Here is a 20,645-nt window from a genome sequence, read left to right as displayed (position 1 = left end):
TAATCCCCACATTGTTCAAGGGTCAACTGTATTAGGAAAGAAGAAAGTCTGAAAATCAGTGATCTAGGTATCTTTAGAAAAAGATAAAGCTATTATCCCCAGAAAAGGTTGAAGAAAGAATTGTATATGGTAAATTATAGAAATTAATGAAATAGAAAAAGTATAATAATCAGCAAAGCCCAAAATTGGTACTTTGAAAGACTAATAAAATTAAGAAATCTCTGGCAAAATTTGTCAAAATAAAAAACAGGAGGTACAAATTACCAACATTGGGAATGAAAAAGGAAATATCACTATAGTTTCTGCAGACACTAAGAAGTGAAATATTATAAACACCTTTATGCCCCCAAATTTGAAAACTTGCATGAAATGGATGAATTTCTAGAAAACCACAATTTACCTAAACTGGCAAAGAAAAAATAGCAAATCTGAAGAGTATCTTATCTGTGAAATAAGTTGAATCTGTAATTTAAAATCTTCTCTCAAAGAAAATCCAGGTCAAGATGGCTTCACAGTGAGTTTGTTTTCCCAATTCTTCGAAGAGGAAGTAACGCTAATCATCTAAAACATCTCAGAGAACAGAAGAAGGGAAAACATTTTCCATTTTATTTTATGAATTCAGCAATCTTGGTCCACCATGGAGTTTCCCTTAGATATTATATATGTCTTAGAACTAAGATTCTCCTCATATCTTTATTGTGTTAACAGTTCTTTGATAGGTATTTAGCACATATCAGATTTTGTTTATTCTCTTTACTCAATTCAGCAGATAGTCCCAGTGGCACAAAATGATTCAGTGATATTAAATAATTCTCCCTCAGGTGTATGCTGACCAACTGGCATAGGACAGTATTCTAGGAAAGAAAGAGATTTTTGTTGACATAATAGCCTCCTCCTCATCCCCTATGCTGGAAACTGATAACAGTAAGGTTGAATTTAATTTGTTTGTTTTTTTCCTGCAGACTCCATTAATAATATACCTCTTTCATTTCCTGATTGACTATGCTGAATTGGTGTTTATGGTAAGTAACTTTCTGCATAAAATCAGTATGTGTGTATTTTTTAATTTTACAGTCTTTTTATCCTCTTGTTTTTAAGAAAAAAAAATTGTTTTAGGAGCTCAGGAGTTTCTCAGAATATGAACACAAAAAGCTATCTTAAATGTGAATTCATGGAACTGTGATAGTATTATGGACATAAGGAGTAGTCTCTGACATCTGACCAGTTCCAGTTCCTTACCTTCAAAAATTTGATTTCTGGACTACGTAGTCTTGAATTTCTAACTTAAGGATTCTGTGATTGGCTTTAATTGTGGTGCCAGTGTAGAGGGCATCCTGAATTTCCTAAGCATTCTGCCAAGAGATTCTGTGAAGAGGACGTAGGCCCGATAAGACTTTCAGGGCAAGAACCTTCAAAATTTAGACAGCAGGGCTATGTTTTGACAGTGTAGTGATTTGAAACACTTGCCTAATCTAGACTTGAAAATCTGGGTCAAGTAGGAGATCCACTGAGGTCTTCCGTAATAATTACAATGGCTGTAGCTTTTTGAGGATTTACTGTGTGCTAAACTCTTGACAGATATCAGGCTTACAAAGCAGTGGATATAATTTTCATTTTATAGAAAACTTAAATAACTTGTAATTACAGAGAAGATGTGGGACACCAAAATGATGTAAGCCTAGATGGGTCCTAATCCTCAGGGTTTTCTGGGCAGACCTCCCTGAAAAGGCTTTATCTTGGGGTCGTCAAAGTGAGGGTTGAGGTTCTTTCTAACTGTAAGAATTTAGTACTGGGTAGTCCACTACCATCTAAAAACTTCATACTCTTGGCACCATTCCATTACTCCTACACTAACTGGGTTCACTTCCTCTTATTTTATTTGACAGATAACTGATGCAATCACTGCCGTTGCCCTGTATTTTGCAATCCAGGACTTCAATAAAGTTGTGGTGAGTAGTCAGAGGAAAACCAGTGGAATTTGGTAGTCTGCTGACCTCTGTTATTACAAAGAATCAAAGGTCATATGCTTAAGGATCAACTGTTTAACTAAGAAGTGGGAGTGAAACTTCTGGCTTGTTCAGCCAGCCCTGGAATGACCAAACCAGTAAGACAAATTTACCAATAGGTACAGAAAGATCAGCTTGATCTATGTAGCTTAATACCTACTCACCTGTCCAAGTTCAGACTTTCTAGAACAAATGAAGTTGAACTACAGTTATTTTAATGAGGACCCCTAAAAATCTTCCATTTCTTTCACCAGTTTTTCTTTCAAAAGGAAAGCAAAATACAGCTTTTAACCCTCTGTGTTATGCCTATCCAAGGTAAAACTGGATTCCCAATGTAGTTTCTGTTTCCTTGCAGAGAGCAATCATAATTGGAAAATTTGGCATGTATTAAATGCCTGTTGAAAAAATATTGATGTAAATGTTAGTCTTAATCCATATGTAATAGCCAAGGAGAATTGTAATGGGACCATTCTCATTTTCCTGAACTCTGAGAGAGTTAACAGGTAAACCATGTGTATCGTCCATGTAGTAATTTGAGAAATTGACTGCAGTCTTCCTTGATTGGCTGGGAGCCACTGAGAGGATTTAGACTGGGGTGAGTGAAGGCTGAATCCCATTGGTATTGCCTGTTTGTGGTTCATTTTCACTTCTGTTACCAGGTAATAGGACCAGAAAAAGCAGTCTGTCTTTCTGTGCATTGGTCATTAGAAACATGAAGTTGATGAATTCTAGAATGTTAGATCTCAAAGAGATTTTTAAAGTATCTAGACAGAGGGTTCTTAGCTTGGGGTCCATTTATAGGCTTATCAGGTCTATAAAACCCTTGAAATGGTCTGAAGAAATTGTGTAGGTATATACATATGTCATTTTTTTCAAGAAGGAAGTCCGTAGTTGTTATTGGTGCTCTAAGAGTCCTTGATTCCTCCCCAAGGATTATGAACTACATGTTAGAGACTTAGTATCACTAAGACCAGGGAGTATACACCTTAAACTAATGGAGCATTTGTGACAACGTGGATGAACCTTGAGGACATTGTGCTAAGTAAAGTCAGACAGAGAAAGACAAATGTTATGTGATCTCACTTATATATGGAATCTAAAAAAGTCAAACTTATAGGAATAGGGAGTAGATTGGTGGTTGCCAGGGGCTAGGGGAAATGGGGAAATGTTGGTCAAAGGGTGCAAACTTCCAGTTATAAGATGAATAAGTTCCAGATACCTGATATGCAGCATAGTAACTCTAGTTAACAATATTGTATTATATACTTGGAAGTTGCTAAGAGGGTGAATCTTAAATACTCTCACCACACACACACACACACACAGGTAATTATTTTAGGTGTATGGATGTGATAACTAACCTTATTGTAGTAAATATTTTGCAATATATACATATATCAAGGCATCATGTACATCTTAAACCTACACAGTGTTATATGTCAATTTTGTTTCAAGAAAGCTAGAAAAGAAAAGAAAATTTTAGGGGCTGAGGTAAAATGCTTTAACAGGATTCCCTGGAAGGTGAGAGATGAAATAACTGATCATGATGTTCATAAGCAGAGGAATTCAGAGATAAAATAGCAGTGGTTATTTTCTTTCCCCAAGATAGATTGTATATGTAAACTCCAACCTTTGTTCTTTGAAGTTATATGCTAAAATATTTAGAGGTGAAGGATCATGACATCTGCAACTTACTTTCAAATGGTTGGGGAAAAAAATTGTGTGTGTGTGTATGTGTGTAGAGATAAAGAAAATGTAGCAAAATGTTAACAGTTGGTGGATCTAGGTGTTTTATTGAATTATTCTCTCAACTTTTCTGTAGTTTGAAAGTTTTTAATATAAAACACTGGAGGAAAAAATAGATCCATGTCTCTGCCCACCAGTGTGTGTGTGTGTGTGTGTGTGTGTGTGTTTGTGTGTGTGTGAGTGAGATATATATGAATATCTAAGGGAGGGTTGGTAGCTTTCAGTTAAGAACACGGTCAGATCTTTTCAACCAAAATGTAAAACTGGAATGCTTTTTAATGAAAGTTGATTATGGATGCTACCATCATATGTATTCCTATTTTTTCTTTTGATCAACTCTCATATACTCCAATTAAAACAATTTTTAATGGGGGAAGAAGCTTATGGGGAAGTAATGAAACTGGGTTTCACTGAGTTTCTTACCAAAGTCAGGCTTCAATGTCAATAGAAGAGATATATTTCGTTTAGAGCACCAATAATTTTAATTCATTTCTTAGTTATTTCTGAGTTTATATGGAACCGTATAGAGATTTTTATGTTCTTTTTTCTTTGTGTGATTTAAAGAGGGAGAGAGAAAACCAAATGAGTGGTTGTCAATACCCTGTTTTTTTTTTTTTAGCACACCAAGACATTCTATTATCACCAACTGAATAAAAATTTGGAATAATTTTGTTCTCCATCCTCAGAATTCAGCCCACTAGAACATTAAGTTTCTTGGTCAGAATGAGAGTTTTATTTACATTGTGTCAAAAATTAACTCATTCTAAATGGCAGATTTTGTTAATACTAATATATTACTGTTAATTTGGATAGACTATGAACACATCTTTTCCCAAATCTTTCCCATTGTCAGAATGAGCCCATAACATAGAGTCTGGAAGTATTTAGTCTTGCTGGGATTTGAGACTTTTTATCTCTGGTAAGGAAACTGTCTACACCCAAATGCATCCTGGGAAACTATGGTGCAGAGAGGGCCGACTCCATCCCCACCCCCATCTCCAACTGTTAGCATGTGGAGTATGAATGCTGATTGATTGTGACCAATTGATTCTCGTAACATTTTACATCTACCTTACTTGAAAAAAGCCACATTAGTCTAGTCTGTCCTTTGCTGAGATTGTGCTTCCTAGTTGGAACTCAGAATTCATGTCAGAAAGCTGCAGGTGGTTTGATAGGGAGTGATGAAAACCTGTATCCCCTTAATGTGCTTAGAGGGTTGTGAACTTGGAGAACAGGCTCCTGAATTTGGAATGTGTTGAGGCTAACACTTGGAGATGCAGTGGGGGTGGAGTATTCACTCCCTAACCTCCCCTCATCAGTATTATAGGTTTTGGCGATGCAAATGGGTGTAGACACAGTTTTAGTGATTAGAAAAAGCTCATTTGGAGTAGGAGAATTTGTGAAACCATACCTTGCAGGGGACAAGGAAATGGCTGCATGGAGTAGTGGGTAAAAAGGAAGGAAAACCCCACCCTGGAGATTTTTTTTTTTAATTCAAAAAGTTCTGCTAAAATGTAACATACATACGGAAAAGCATACAAACATCTGTGTACAAACTGATTAATGATCACAAAGGTAACACACGTCCAGGTAATCACCTTTTAGATCACTTTTAACCTCTCCTGTGCTAGCCTTAAATGTCATCTTTGTCATAACTGCTGAATATATCAAGAAATATCTTTGGCTTTTAAATTGTACTTCACTACCTCATTTATTTTTATACTTCTCCTAATTTCTTGGTGTGTGTGTATGTGTGTGTTTGATTTTCCTTAGATTTTTAGCCACTTTCCTGCCTCTAACTGGATGCATGGGGATTTTTAAAAGGGATTTTGTTGGTGCTTAGGGGGTCTAAGCCAATCCTGAGCCTATGAGGTCAGGCATAGTGGCAGCAATGCTGATGAGACTGGAGGAGACAAAAAGAGGCGTAGCAGAGAATCTGGGGACTGCTGACCTGACTGCCCTCTCCTGGAGACTCTCGTTTCATAAAATTTCTGTTTTAAAGTATTTTGAAAGATTGGGATTACAAAGAAGTCTTCTTCTTTCCTTCTTGGCACAATTCACCTTTGTCCAGGGTCTATACATCCCTGTTTAGCTGCCTCCATCTCTTACTGTAGTCCTGCTGGCTGGCTTCCAGCCTGGGAATGGGTCTACATTCCCACCTGTCTCTCCGGCTGCTCCTGGGTGAACTCCTTGTTCCCTTTTAACAGCTGCCTTTGTGGAGCTCACACCCTCCAGGCGGTCTTCCTTTTGTGGTAGAACTCCAGAACCCCCTATCCAGTGGGGCCCCTGTCCTGCCGCTGCTGCAGCTGTCCTCATTAAGTGCTTTGTTTGCTGAGCCAGCCCCCTTCTCTCTGATAAAAGCACCTTAGTTTATATTTTACCCTTTTAATTAAATAACTCCAGCTGTGAATGGCAGCATAAATCTTACTGATGATAATTCCCACTGCTTAACTTGGACTCTCAGAGGTGATCAAAGGGAGGCTTTTGAAGTTTATTCAGGCTTTCTGATTAAATCTCTGCCTAAACCTAGGCAAGAAATCTGGGGTTACCTCTACTCCTGGATTTTCTTTTGAACTGAAAAATGGCTCTTTTATTATTTTTTTTATTTTAAAATTTAAAAAATTCTGAAATACCTAAGACATGCAAACATATATAAGAATAATATATACTGTGAACCTATTTCAGCTTAAAAAAATTAAACATCTTACATATAATTGCTTCTCTCTGATACTTTCATCTCTTTAGTCCTTGTCTCAGCAGTTCCCACTGTTCTGAATTTAGTGTTTATCATTCCCACACATGGTCTTAACTTGTACTACATTTGTAAATATTCCTAAAAACATCCAGTATTATTTTGCATGCTTTTAACTTTATCTAAATGGTGCAATGCAGTATGTATTCTGTTTCTGTCTGCATTTTTCATCATTAAATCTTTAATCACACACTACTTTGGCTTCTCTGAATTGCTCTGTTTTATAATAGGTTGCAGCATTGATTTTATACTTTCTAAATAAGATCGTTAAATCAGCAGGGCTACCCATTTTGGGTTCGGAGGCTTTTTCCATCTGTTGTCTGACCCACGTTTGCTTATAGGGTTGCCTAACTTTTTTTCATTTGGAACACACCCATGAATTTGTTGGGACATACAAAGGGGAAGGCAAGAGCTTTCCACCCCCATCTCACTCCCTCTTACCGGCTGCCCAGCCACACCCAGCCCTCCTCCTCCTCTTCATCATGATCATTCCCCACTTCCTCTGCGGAAGTCAGAAACTTGAAACAGGAGAGCTCAGAAGAAAACTCCGGACACTGTGACATTTGGGGGATCATTCCATTTTGCATGAATTTATTTCGCTTTGCTGATGGAACTTTGGAATCCTTAGGGCACTGATGATAACTCCTCAAAATCGCTAAAAACTTTGCTTTACTATTCAGTCATTCATTTAGCCATTGAACAGATACTTATTGTTTGCCCACTGTGCCAGGTATTGGCAAATAAACATGGTCCCTGCCCTCATGGAACTCATAGTCCAGTGAGGAAGAAAGATATTAGTCAGTCACATCAATAAATAAAAAAGTTCTAACTGTAAACAGTGTTATGAAAGAATGCATATAGTAGGGAGATTTTACAGTCAGGGGAGAGTGTGCCTTCCTGAGGAAGTGATAATTTAACTGAGATCTAAAGACTACGTGGGAGTTAACTAGGGAGAGAAACGAAGAAGTTGTTCCAGGTTAAATGCAAAGACCTGGGAGCAGGAAGGGTGTGGCATATTCATGATGCTTGGGCCCAGAAAGTGAGAGGTGCCAGGGGGCAGGTGTGAGATGAACCTGGGGAGGTAGGGCCAGGCTAGGCTGGCCATGCGGGCCATGGAAGGACTTCTGTCTTCATCCTAAAAGCAGTGGGAACTAATTTGTTTGTTTCATGTGTTTTGTCTTTTTTTTCCAGTTTAAAAAGCAGAAGCTCCTCCTGGAACTAGACCAGTATGCCCCAGATGTGGCCGAACTCATCCGTACCCCTATGGAAATGCGCTACATCCCTCTGAAAGTGGCCCTGTTGTAAGTATTCTCTGACAGAACAGGGCTCAGTGCCAGCGAATGTGAGGAAAACCTGATGAGACTTTCTCATGTTGTTTGCTGTATTTTTGGAGATTTGCAGTCTTAGTCATCAAGTATTTGCTATAGTTCTGTTGCACAACTGGGACTTTGGCCAGGAAAAGAGACAGAGCCATTCTGTCTCTTTTGGGACAAAGCCTCAAACAGCCACATGCACAATCAACCCTTCACAAATGCTTTTTCACTCGATGCTGATCTGGGCTCCAGCCTACTTGTAACCAGTGTTTCTGGAAATAAATAAATAAAGTTTCTTCAGTTGTGATACATAGATTGAATAAAATTCTGATGTTTATGTAGCTGTTGTTTTGAGCAACACCTGTGTTTTCATCTACAATTTAGTCCCCTATTTGTGGTTCAGAAAACTGAAGTCAAGTGCCAAACAGACCCATCCCAGCTGGGTGACCAGTATGGGAGAGTGGATCTTACTGAGGCTCTATGAAAGAATTCTCTCGGAGTACTTAGTACTGCCCATAATTTTAATTATTTTAGATTATTCCCGTTTATATTCCTCAGATAGGCAAATGTGAATAATTATTCAGTCAACTAATAGTCATTAAATATTAATAATATCCTAGTTTCTAAGGATACACAGTAAACAAGAGAGACAAGTTTCCTCATGGAAAAACATGACCTTAGAACTTCAGATTTAAAAGGGGCCTTATGAGGACAGTTTATTCAACCCTCTGCCTTGTGTGTGACTCTCCTATTTAGTATTCCAGATAGTTGGCTATGTGGCTGCTTCTTGAACATCACCTGCTATTTAGAATTTAGGTTTTTTTTCTCCTCCCATCAAACAAATTTGAGGTATCAGTTCATATCTATGTATTTCAGAAATATTGGTGGGAGAACCAGAGGTTTGGCAACATTATGAATCCCTTATGGACTCAGATGTCTCCTGGGGGTAGTTTTGTAATAGCAGCAACCATTTCTTTAAAGGTTGTGTAACAAGCCTGTCTGTAATTGCTGAAAAAAAAAACACCGACGATTTCTGGGCTTTGGCTTTAGAACTGCTAATCTTACAGCCCTGGGAGGTATTGAATTTAAGGTCTTTATTTGTGAATAATAATTATAATCTCTCCCTGAGACACTGGTATGTTTCTTCCTATCTGATAATCAGAATTATGTAACTGGTCTCCCTTTTCACTTTGTCTGCCAGGAAACTCAGAGCCAGATTTAGAGCTGATTATTACAGTGCTGTAGAAGCCCATTTGGTCTTCTTTCCCTGACTTTCATTTTTTCCTTTTATTTATGTTTTCCCTGGTCTTGATTCTTTATTTCTGTTTTAATTTTGCTATTATTTCTTATCTATTCTCATTTGAGATGCTTCAAATCTTTTGTGGAAGCAGGATAAAAATAAGTAAAAATAATAATCTCTTGTGACTGTATAAGGTTTTCCTACTCAGCATTTCAAATTCATTTTCTTAGTCCGTTCCTTCCCACCTCAGGAAAAGACTAAATGTTTCAGCTTACTTCCTTCCCAGTAGAAGTTCAGGTTGTCCTGAGAAGTTCTATGGCACCTAGCTTGTTGAATTCAGCAGGTACTTATTCTGTCCTTGGGTCTGGCTTGGTAAATACAGCCTGACTACCAAGAGGGGTAGATTTAAACTGTTCTCACCTCTTGAACCTGGGTAGCTTGTGTCAGAGCCTAGGAAACTGATTGAGGAAAAAGTACTTTCCCGGTCTTCAGAGACAACTGTATCCATTCCTAAAATATATGGCTCTGTGGTAAGTGGTAGAATTTTTATCATTTTGAAGTCTGAAGTGATAGAAAGAACATAGGCTTTAGAGCCAGAAAGACCTGATTTTGAATATATTTGTTAGCTTATAAACCCTTGGGCTAGTTACTTAACTGCTGAGTCTCAGGTTCTTATCTGCAGAATGGGAGTAATGTTATCACTGGTTCATATGTTCTCTGTGATGATGAAATATGACAGTTTTCCATATAACACATGGCATAGAACAAACAGTGAATATTCAGTGCCTTTTCCTCATTGACCCCAACCCCATTCCATTCTCTTTTACATAGGAGAACTCATTTCTAAGCAAGAAGTTGCCTTCCCTTGAGTATGCTTTTAGTAAACCTCTTGAACTTCCTGGCTGTGGTGGCCAGGACTCCCTGTTCCTTTGACCAGGATTACTAATGCCAAATATGTGTGTTTTTCCAGCTATCTCTTAAATCCCTACACGGTCTTGTCTTGTGTTGCCAAGTCTACCTGCGCCATCAACAACGCCCTCATTGCTTTCTTCATTTTGACCACGATAAAAGGTAAGGCCCTGAAGGAAAGTACAAAGCTCAGTCCCTGATTTTTGTAGGATTTTATGCTGTAGATTAAAAAATAAAAACAAAAACAAAAACAATGTAACACTTAAAAACATTTAGCTGGGGAGGGTATAGCTCAATACCCTTAGCATGCATGAGGCCCTGGGTTCAATCCTCAGTACCTCCTCTAAAAGTAAATTATAAAACCGAACTATCTCCCCTCTGCCAAAATAAATAAATGAATGAATGAATGAATGAATAAATAAATAAATAAATAAATAATACAACAAATTAATTAAAAAAACATTTAAAAGAATTACACAAGTAATATAAGACTATTATAGAAAATTTAGATAAGCCAAGGGAAAAAAATTAATTGAAACATCCTGAAAAACTACCACTCAGAAAGTCACTGTTAACATAGTTTAAACAAAAAGCAAAAAACTTCTAAAGGACTTACTTAATGAGAACAACAGCCTTCTGCCTCTGTCTTCCCACCCCTAGTTCAACTTCTTTGAAGAAACTGCTTTCTGGCTTTTGCTAGTATTTATTTCCATCTTTCTAAATAGACCTCATATTGCTGTTTCATGAATTATAAGTTTTAGACATTATCTATTGCATTGTCATTACAGGAGATAAAGATTTGGCTCTTTTGTACCAGTATCTTCACTTCCCCTTTACCTAGTTTTCCTAAAGAAGTTACATCACAGTTATGATTGAATCAGTAGTCAGTACCTATATTTTATGACACTATATGCTTTATTCACTGCTGGACAAAGTAGTAACTGTGGTTACTTTTTCTTTCTTGTGCAACCTATAATTTTTCCCAGAGTTAATAATTATCTTTTTTTGCTTGTTTGTTTTTTGCCTAGTCTTTTTGTACTAATCACTGTTTTTTCCCTCAGTTGCTCTGCTAGATCTGTCAAGTACCCACTAATACACACATACCTCAGAGATATTGTGGGTTTGGTTCCAGACCACAGCAGTAAAGCAAATATTGCAATAAAAGCGAGTCACATGAATTTTTTGGTTTCCCAGTGCATATAAAAGCTATGTTTACACTATACTGTAGTGTGTTAAGTATGCAATAGAATTACGTTTTTAAAAATGTATATAGCTTAATTTAAAATATTTTATTGCCAAAAAATTAGCCCCTAACAAGAGAATCTGCCTGTCCTTTGAAGCTTTGAAGCCAGGCATTGACTTCTCCTTTCTAACTATGAACGTCCTAGATGGCATCTTCTTCTAGTAGAAGGCTGTTTCGTCTACATTGAAAATCTGGGTGTAGTGTAGCCATCTTCATTAATTACCTTCTGGGTAACTTGCTGTAGCTTCTACATCAGCACTTGTTGCTTCACCTTGTACTTTTACATTGTGGAGATGGCTTCTCTCCTTAAACCTTGTGAAACAACCTCTGCTAGCTTCAGACTTTTCTTCTGCATCTTCCTCACCTCTCTCGGCCATCATAGAAATGGAGAGAGTTGGGCCTGGCTCTGGATGAGGCTTTGGTTTAAGGGAATGTTGTAGCTGGTTTGATCTCTCCAGACCATTCTAAAACTTTCTCCACATCAGCAATAAAGCTGTTTCACTTTCTTACCATTCATGTGCTACTGGAGAAGCACTTTTAATTTCATTCGAGAACCTTACTTTTTCATTCACAACTTGGCTAACAGGTGAGAGGGCTAGCTTTCGGCCTGTCTCAGTTTTTGATGTGCCTTCCTCACTAAGCTTAATTACTTCTAGCTTTTGATTTAAAGTGAGAGACGTGCAAGTCTTTGGCTTGAACACTTAGAGGCCATTGTAGGATTATTAACTGGCCTAATTTCAGTATTGCTGTGTCTCAGGGAATAGGGAGGCCTGAGGCGAGGGAGAGAGAGGGGAACTGCTGGTCGGTGGAGCAGTCAGAACAGGCCCAACATTTATCAGTTAAGCTCACCATCGTATACGGGCATGTGGTGTCCCAAAACAATTACAGTAGTAACATCAAAGATCACTAATTGCAGATTATCAAAGCAGAGAAATGATAATGAAAAAGTTTGAAATATTTCAAGAATTACCAAAATATGACACAGAGTCCTGAAGTGAGCAAATGTTGCTGAAAAAATGGCTGAGAGACTTAATTGACGCAAGGTTGCCACAGAACTTCAATCTGTAAAAAACACAGTATCTGCAGAGTTCAGTAAAACTAAGTATGTCTGAAGTATCTAAATAATGCTTAAATATATCAGATAGTCTATTGGTTCCATTATTTTTCTGGAGACCTGCCTCACACATCTTTCATCCTCTGCCAGTCTGTCCTGGTTGTTACCTGGTCCTGATGCAAAGCTATCATGCTAGAACTCCCCTTTATAATTCTCTTGTGTTGTATCCCTTCTTTCCTGCATTCCCTTTTGCTTTATTGTTTTTTTCCCTCAGTTTTGCTGAAGCACTTCCTCTAGTAGTCTTCTAAAAAAGGGTGCATGAGATACATATTTTGAGTCTTTCCACGTATGAAAACTGTCCTTGTTCTAATTTAGCACCAAATTAATAGTGGGGGCAAGGTATAGAATTCTAGACTGGAAAAACTTTTCCTTCAGAAATTTGAAGGCATTGCTTCTAGCATCCTGGTTGCTATTGGACAGTTTGATGCCATTATATGTAACCTAATTTTTTTTTTCTGGAAGATTTTAGGATCTCCTTTTTCTCCTCAGCGTTTTGAAATTTCATGATGCTATGTCTCGACATGGATCTTTTTTAAATTCATTATGCTGTGCACTTGGTAGGCCCTTTCAATAAGAGACTAGTGTCCTTAAGTTCGGAAAAATATTCCTGTACTATTTTTCAGATCTCTGCTCTGTTTTTTGTGTCCTCTTGTTTGGGATGTCTCTTGGATATTGGACTTTTTTTGATTGATCAAATTTGCATATTTTATTTTTCTAATGATTTTTTCCCACAGCATTTTTACTTACTTCCTCTAGTTTTTATGGAATAGTTCTTTGTTTTTATCTTCCAACTTTTGTATTGAATTTTTAAGTTTCATTTTATACTTTCAAGTTCTTTCTTGGTCTCCAGTCATTTCTTTGAAGCATCATTATTATTTTATCATGACAATATCCTCTCTTATCCCTCTGAGTTCTTTTGTTTTTGTTTTTGTTTTCAGTTTCCACCTATTACAAGCATAATCTCTTTGTCTTCCTGGATTCCCTGGCAGCCCCCCCCCCCCCTTTTTCTATTTGTTTTGGGCCTTGTCTTTAGTATGGGAGGATTTTCTCTTATTTATGCTAATCCTTGGTTGTCTGCTTATGATTTAGGACCAAGGCACTGACATGTTGATTTATGACTCTGTGCATGGGCAGGACTTGATGGATCATTCTCACTGTAGGGAGATCAGGCAGCAGGCTGACCCTTTCTGGGGAGGTATCCCTAAATGTCATCATTTATAGGTTTTCTTTTCCTCTGAAAATATTTAGTTTTTTCAGAGAGGAATCCTCCAATTTCCTGCCTAAGGGTAGCAGAGTTACAGTGGCAGTGGGGCAGGAGGTTCATGTAACCAGCTGCTGGAGTTGTGACAGCAGGAACAAGGGGTGGCTGATGGCAATGTATAGATTTTATGTAATCTCGTTACTCTTCAGCTCACACTTCTCCTCAGCCCATTACTGTGCGTTGTATCCCTAGGCCTGTGCCTCTTTAGTTAATTTTCTTCAGAACTACAGTCTCTGAGGATGGAGTAGAAAGTTAGAGGGATAAGGTATATAGGGGTAGTCACCTGGCTGCACATAGTTGAGATGAGACCTGGGGTTCTGGCTGGTTGGTATACAAACTTTCAGCCTGATTTTCATCTCTGTATCTTACCCCCACCTTCCCTAATATCTGATGTCTTCAAGGTGCTGAATTTCTCAGTTGTGTGGGGTGAGTTGGCCTGACTTCTATTGGTATTCCTGTTTGCAGGCCATTGGGCTATAATTTCTTCCATATAACTTAGTCGTTTATCCCTCTTCCCTGCTTTTAATGTTTCCACTATTGCATTAATTTATTTTGCTATAATCACCTCTCCTGTTTATTGTGATTTCATACTAGTTTTAACGCTCTATTGTCCTTTTAATGAGGTTTTTGGAGAGGGAGATGATATAAATGTGATTAATCCACCGTTTTTCACTAGAAGTCTATTGCATTGGAAGTATATATTTCCAGATTTTCCCCCCCATTTTTCTTTCAGACTTTTAAATGTTGTATCAATTAACTATTGCCACAAAAATGTTATTTGACAATTCACTCTAAAGCTCAGTGGCCTAAAGCAACAATAAGCATCTACTTAGCTTATACATCTGTAAGTCAGCTTTGTGTCAGCTGATCTAGGCTGAATGTGGCTAGGCAGTGTGTTGATTTCATCAGGGCTCATTCATGCATCAATGGCTGGCTGTAGTTGGCTAATCTAGGCTGGGCTCTTCTCCACATGTCTGTTATCCTCAAGGACCAGGGGACTAATTTAGGTATGCTCTTCTGATAGTGTTGGCAGAGGTGCAACTATGAGCAGCCCAATCAAGCATGCACTTTTGAAGTTTCTGGTTGCATCACGTGTGCTAACATCCCATTGACCAAAACATAACACATGGCTGAGCTCTGGGCTGGGTATTTCCATCTTGTCCACATGGTAGGGCACTTCAAAATTACATGGCCAAGAGCATGGACACAGAGAAGGGTAGAGAATTGGGGCCAAGAATACAGCCTGCCACAAATATCAATAAACATTTAGTCTGTCATTTTTAATGGCTGCATACTATTCCAGTGCATTGATGAATATATAGAAATTCTTTAACCAACTTCTATTATAATATTTAAATAAGTTCCCTGTTTTCATCTATTTAAATAATACTACAGTTAATTTTCTATATATAGTAACTTTCATACCCATGTTCAGTTGATTTCTTACCATAAAGTTCTATAAATAGAATTATTGTGTCATGGGGTGTTTATTTTCTTTAGGATTTCTGAAATATATCACTGAATTGCCTTCAAGAGTTTTACCAATTTATACTCCCATAAGAAGTGTATGAGAGTACTTATTTCCCTATATTGTGGCTAAATAGTTGCACACTCAGGAAATAATCAAAATGTGTACATAACCTTTTACTTAGAGTATACTTATCTTTTCTAGAGGGCACATGGTAGTGACTTAGGTCTTCATAAGACATTGCTTCTCTTGGAGTGGACATAGGTGGTCTTTCTGTAGACTGTCTAGTTTAACTTATTATCAAGTTACTTGAAATGATTAGATATTGCATAACCTAAATTCTCATGTTCTGAAGATTGTGGTCATTTTCTCAATAACAACTTTGAAATAGTGGAGACTCTTTGATGTCTGTGAGTCCTGCCTCAGTTCCTGTTTCCAGAGTGTCGAGCTCAGGTAGACTCACTTATCAAGGTGCCTGGTGTCCATTAAAGTAAGGCCTATATGCTGCAGCCTGGCAGAAGGACTGAGCACTGGCCTTTGGAAATGTCACCTTTAAAATAGCTAAGTGCAAAAGTAGAAAGACTGAAGACATGCCCTCTGAGGTGTGTGCAATGGGAGTCTCACACAGAAATGTAAAGTGTGCCATTTAAAAAACATCTTTCATAAGACCCTGTAAGTCAATGGAAAGGCTATGTCACTCCAGATTTCTGTCAAGTGAACTTATAAACATTTTTATAATGTTATATACACAGTTTTATATTACTTTTATTACTTATTTTTTATGAATCATGTATGACATTGGTCACACATTTGTTAGTTTCTTTCAATCTAAATTTAATTTTTAAAAATTTTAGTAGTTCAAGTACTTGATAAAAATAAAAGAAATTCAAACATATGAAATGAGAAGTAAAATTTTCTATCACCATACTTTCATTCCTCAGGTATATTTGTCATGGGGTCCCAGGCTTTCCCTTTTGCTGGAATCTTAAGTTATTTTCTATTGTTGGCAGCAGTAAATAGAGACCATCATAAGTAACATTTCTAATCTGTTAAAATATTTGAAGAATTCCATTTTAGTTAGGTCTCTGTACTATTCTAACTCTTTGAGTGTATTAGTAATGCCTATTAACAGTATATGCAAAGTTAATTCAGTTATAAAATCTGTAAGATATAGTTCTACATTTCATATTTGTACCACGTAAGTAGATATTTAATAAATCTACCCTAATGCAATGCAAGACCAAGCTTTATGATGCAAAGTCATTAATTGCAGTATTATTTTGAATAATTGGGAAAATTGGAAAGTACTTCCAAATAGAGGGGAATGGCTAAGTAAAACATCATTTGCCCATGTAGTTTAAGAAAATACAGTTTATCCATCTGTATATTTGAAAATAATCATGTTACGTGAGAATACATTTATTTTTTTAAAGCTGAATACGAAATTATATATTTTAATAAAATATAATCTCAACTATGTTAACACAACAACAAAAACAGAAAATAGATTCCAAAAGAGTAGTACTTGTTTCTGTAGAGTAAGTTCATAGGTAATTTTTATTTCTTCCTCATAGCTGTTTTTTCCCCAAAGCTTCTTCAGTCACTACATAATTTAAAATAAATTAACTTGACTAATAAGAAGATAGGAAGAGGGGAAGTAAACTTGACAACTCTCTCTCCACATTTCCATGGAGCAGATGTCCCCCAAGGGAGTGGCCTCATTTGCTTTGTCCCCTTGATTCCTTCTACTTGCCCTCCCTTGGCTTCCTTTGTGGCAGCCCACGGTTGCCTGGGCCACACTGACAGCCGCAGGCCAGGACAAGGCCCAGGCCATTGTATTGTGATGTCCTTCTTGGGGTGTTGGCCAGGAAACTCAGGTCTGTGGGCAGGGTTGATGTTAGTTTAGTGGAGCAGCTTGGGTTTCACTTCAAAGGTTGAGGCTTTGGTGAAGGAGTACTCTGCCTTTCCGTGAGCTAATTAAAATACTCCATTCCTGTGAAGTCATCTTCATTAGACTTCAAAAAAAGAAAACAGACATATGTTAATAGGTACTTCTCCTTGTTCATTGTTGACGTTTGTCAACAAGGAGAAACTCCAAACTAGAGGTTCTTGAGATTTGCCACCTAAGGACCCTTCCAATTCTCCTTATTCCATCAGAAGAGGCCCATGTGACAGGACTTGCTTCCCAAGGAAAAAGAAAGATCAGGGCTATCAGAAGTAATCCAGAGTAGGAGCTCAGGCTGCTCTGATGTCAGACAGATCTGGTAGCTAATCCGACCTCCATCATTTCCAGGCAGTACTAACCTTAAGCAAGTCACTGAACTGCCCTGGGCCTCAGTTTCCTTATCTGTAACATAGGGATTGAAACAGTCCCCACTGCAGAGTGAATGTAAAGAACGAATGAGATGGTACTTGTAAAATACTTAGCATATCGTGGGGGCATGTGCTAAATGGTAGTGCTGATTGTTCCTCTTAATAATATCCTCCTACTTAAAAGATTCCTCAGGACTGACAGGGTCTTCCTGAACCTTCTGGGGACACCGAGAGAAGGTTAAAATGAGAGGTTCTTTTCCTGGAGTCCAGCCCTGGAATAACACAGAATAGTGGTGATTTTGAGGCCCGATGAGCCCATCACTTCCATGAGGTTCCTCTGGGGTCGAGCCCTACCCGTGAAGAGAGTCTTAGAGGACCCAAAGACCCAGGGACCCAAGGACCCTGGGATGAAGCAGACTGGGGTTTTGTCAGATCAACCCAACTTCAAAACCTGCTAGTTCTAGTTGCCAGCTCTGTAGCCTGGGGCAAATCACACAACCTCCAGGGCTTCAGTTTGATCACAGAGATAAGATCTTCGATATGGATCAGTGGAAGGAAAACAAGAAGCACAAAATGCTTAGCATGATTCCTTAGCAAAACCCACTCAACAGGTAGTTGCTCTGTTTATTGTGATTTTTATGGTATAGCCATAGACCGAGATCAAGGAGATGGCATAGTGATGCAGTTAAAGACTGGGGGCTCTGGAATGAAACTGCCTGAGTTCAAATTCTATTACTCATATGACCCTGAGCAAATAACCTCTGTCCTTCAGTTTACTTATCTGTAAAATGGGGATAGTAATAGTACTCACTTCATGGAGTTATTGGAAGGACTAAATGACTTAATGCATGTAAAGTGCTTATGTTCTATGTGAGCGCTCAGTGAATTATCATCATCATCATTGATATGGATGAACTACTCTGAAAAAGCCTGAGCTGTTAAAAGGACACCGGGGAAAGAATATAGTATGTTGGGCCAGGCGCCAGTCTCTCTTCCCGCCCAGTAGTCTTGCTGGTTGGTCAGGCCCTAGTGCAGCTTCCTCTTCTGAGTGTGCTGTGGAACCTCAGCCCTTTTGACCACATCCCAGTCTATTCCACCACCTGTCCTCCTGGTACAGGTCACTATCTGTGACCCAGTCTCTGCTCATTCTACTTGAATTCCATATCCTGAACCAGCCCCTGCAGCCCCACCTCACCTACATTCCTCCTCTGTCCTGTAGTTATGCCAGCTAGGCCCAGATCACTTCAAGGTGTAGACCCTGGAGGCAGAGTGTTACCCCAGGTCTTGCCCAGGCTTGTTTTGGCCCCCATGCTGACACAAGTAGAGAGTTGGAAAACATATTCAAAGCCAGATCGGGTAGATAATGTAATTCCCTGATACTATAGCCAGTGCACATATGTATTTGACTGATTTATTTTAATATTCTTACGATAGGGCCAAAGACGAGAGCTTGTACAGAAAACCTAGTTTCTGAGTATCTGGGCCATTCTAGCAGATAAACGGTAGATTATAAATGTTTTGATAAAATTCACAGTCTCAGTATCATTCCTCCTGGTTAAAGAAGTGAGATGCCCTAGCTCTTGCCCAGATGAGGCTGCCATTTCAGGCATTACTTGAGATGTCATGTCTAGGCTTGTAGGTGGATGTTTCTGAATGGTTGTGCAAGCTAAGCTTTCCATGATCTGACCCCTACCTACTTGCTTGCTGAGACTTTTTTTAGATTATAGCTTTTTGTTGAAGTGTAACATATATACAGAAAAGTGTACAAATCATTAGGGTACAGTTCAATGAATTTTCACAAAATGATGAGATTAAGAAATAGGATGTTTCCAACATCCACAAAAGCTCCTTTGTACCCTCTTCCAGTCACTCCTTCCAACTGTCTGTTTGTGCCATGTTGAGCTAATTACAGTCCCCACCCCTCCACCCCCAGCACACCATTCTTTCTCTCGCCCTTCTGCCTGTACACCTGCTGCTCCCTTGGACTGCCAGGCCTGGCCTCACCTAATCAGTGTTCAAAACTCAGGTGTCAGCTTCCCCTGACAGGCTAGGAATACTTCGTACTTTCCTCCCATATTTTGTCATTGTTTACTGGGAGCTCTCTGAGGACAGAGACTCTGAGTCACCAGACTCCCGCACCCAGCACAGGCTTGGCATAGAGCAGGCACTCCAGAAATGTTTACTTATTGCACAGTTTGTCTAAAACATTTGAAGACATCTTTTCCTTTTATCTTCCCTGACCCCACCCCAAGCACATACCATCCTCCTGCCTTCCTAACCCATTCTTCTTGCCTCTTTTAAAGAACATTATCAGCCCTGTCTGAGTCTCTTTTGTGCCTCCATACTCCCCCTCACTTTTTCTCAGACTGTGCTTGTGTCCCATCCACACCTGCCCCAGCATCCCACACACCACGCTCCTGCCTGTTGCAGCACCATGTTTCTGCCCCCAGACCATAGGCATCAGCCACCTGATAGTTTACTCCACAGAGCATTCTCTGTGCCAACCTCCTGCCACAGGTCCTCAACTGCTATTTCGCAGGCTCTGTGTTATTCAGGAGTCAGATTCCTTTTCTGCTTTGCCCGTGTTTCATGACTCTGTATTTTATACTTCATAAGTTTTCTTTCCTCAAGAACATTGGTTTCAACTAGACTTATTGTGGTGATCATCTCACAGTATATACAAACATCAAATCATGTTATACATCTGAAACTACTGTAATATTATATGTCAATTATATCTCAATTTAAAAAAAAACAGTAAAAGAACAGTAGTTTCCTTTAATATGCTTGAATTTTTGAAAAAAATTTTAGTTGTATTACTGAATGATATTCATTCATTTGTCACATGTGCCAGGCACTGCTAGGTGCTGGAGAGTTAAAGTTAAGAGAGGTTTATTGCCCTTGAGAAACTCACAGACAAATGAGGAGAAAGAGAGAAATATTAACAAGTATTAGAAGAGAGTGTCAGTACTGAATGAAGAAAATGGGCACTGGAATCAGATGAGTGATTCCGTTACTTAAAACGATACATTACTTAACCTTTTTGTTTCTGTGTCTTGGTTCCTTCACCTAAAAAATGAATAGAGCTTTCACTAGGTGGTTTTGATTTTTACTGGGGACTTTTTTTTTTAAGTTAGACACTGTTTTGGCACCTAGTAAGTGACCAATAAATGTTAGGTATCATCAACTATTATTGTCATCTCTGCTTAGCCCTCACAGAGAAAGTAACATTTCAACTGGCTGCTGAAAGACAGGCCTTTTCTAGAAGGAGGACAGGGAA

General features: G+C 38.5%; 1 protein-coding gene across 3 annotated transcripts in view; it reads left to right on the top strand.

Annotated features, from left to right (window-relative positions):
- The window catches only part of PIGU (phosphatidylinositol glycan anchor biosynthesis class U), a 99,066-nt gene that overhangs the window by 39,309 nt on the left and 39,112 nt on the right, over window positions 1-20,645 (top strand). For all 3 annotated transcript variants that reach the window (XM_072944058.1, XM_006202628.3, XM_072944059.1), the window contains 4 exons: window positions 963-1,022; window positions 1,887-1,949; window positions 7,696-7,805; window positions 10,028-10,128. In XM_072944058.1, coding sequence (XP_072800159.1) covers window positions 1,020-1,022; window positions 1,887-1,949; window positions 7,696-7,805; window positions 10,028-10,128 — 277 coding nt within the window. In that variant the 5' untranslated portion in view covers window positions 963-1,019. The remainder of the gene's footprint in view (window positions 1-962; window positions 1,023-1,886; window positions 1,950-7,695; window positions 7,806-10,027; window positions 10,129-20,645) is intronic.

The sequence above is a fragment of the Vicugna pacos genome, chromosome 19 (assembly GCF_048564905.1).
Source record: "Vicugna pacos chromosome 19, VicPac4, whole genome shotgun sequence".
In the NCBI taxonomy this organism is placed as follows: domain Eukaryota; kingdom Metazoa; phylum Chordata; class Mammalia; order Artiodactyla; family Camelidae; genus Vicugna; species Vicugna pacos.
This window is presented reverse-complemented; position numbering and strand designations above follow the sequence as displayed.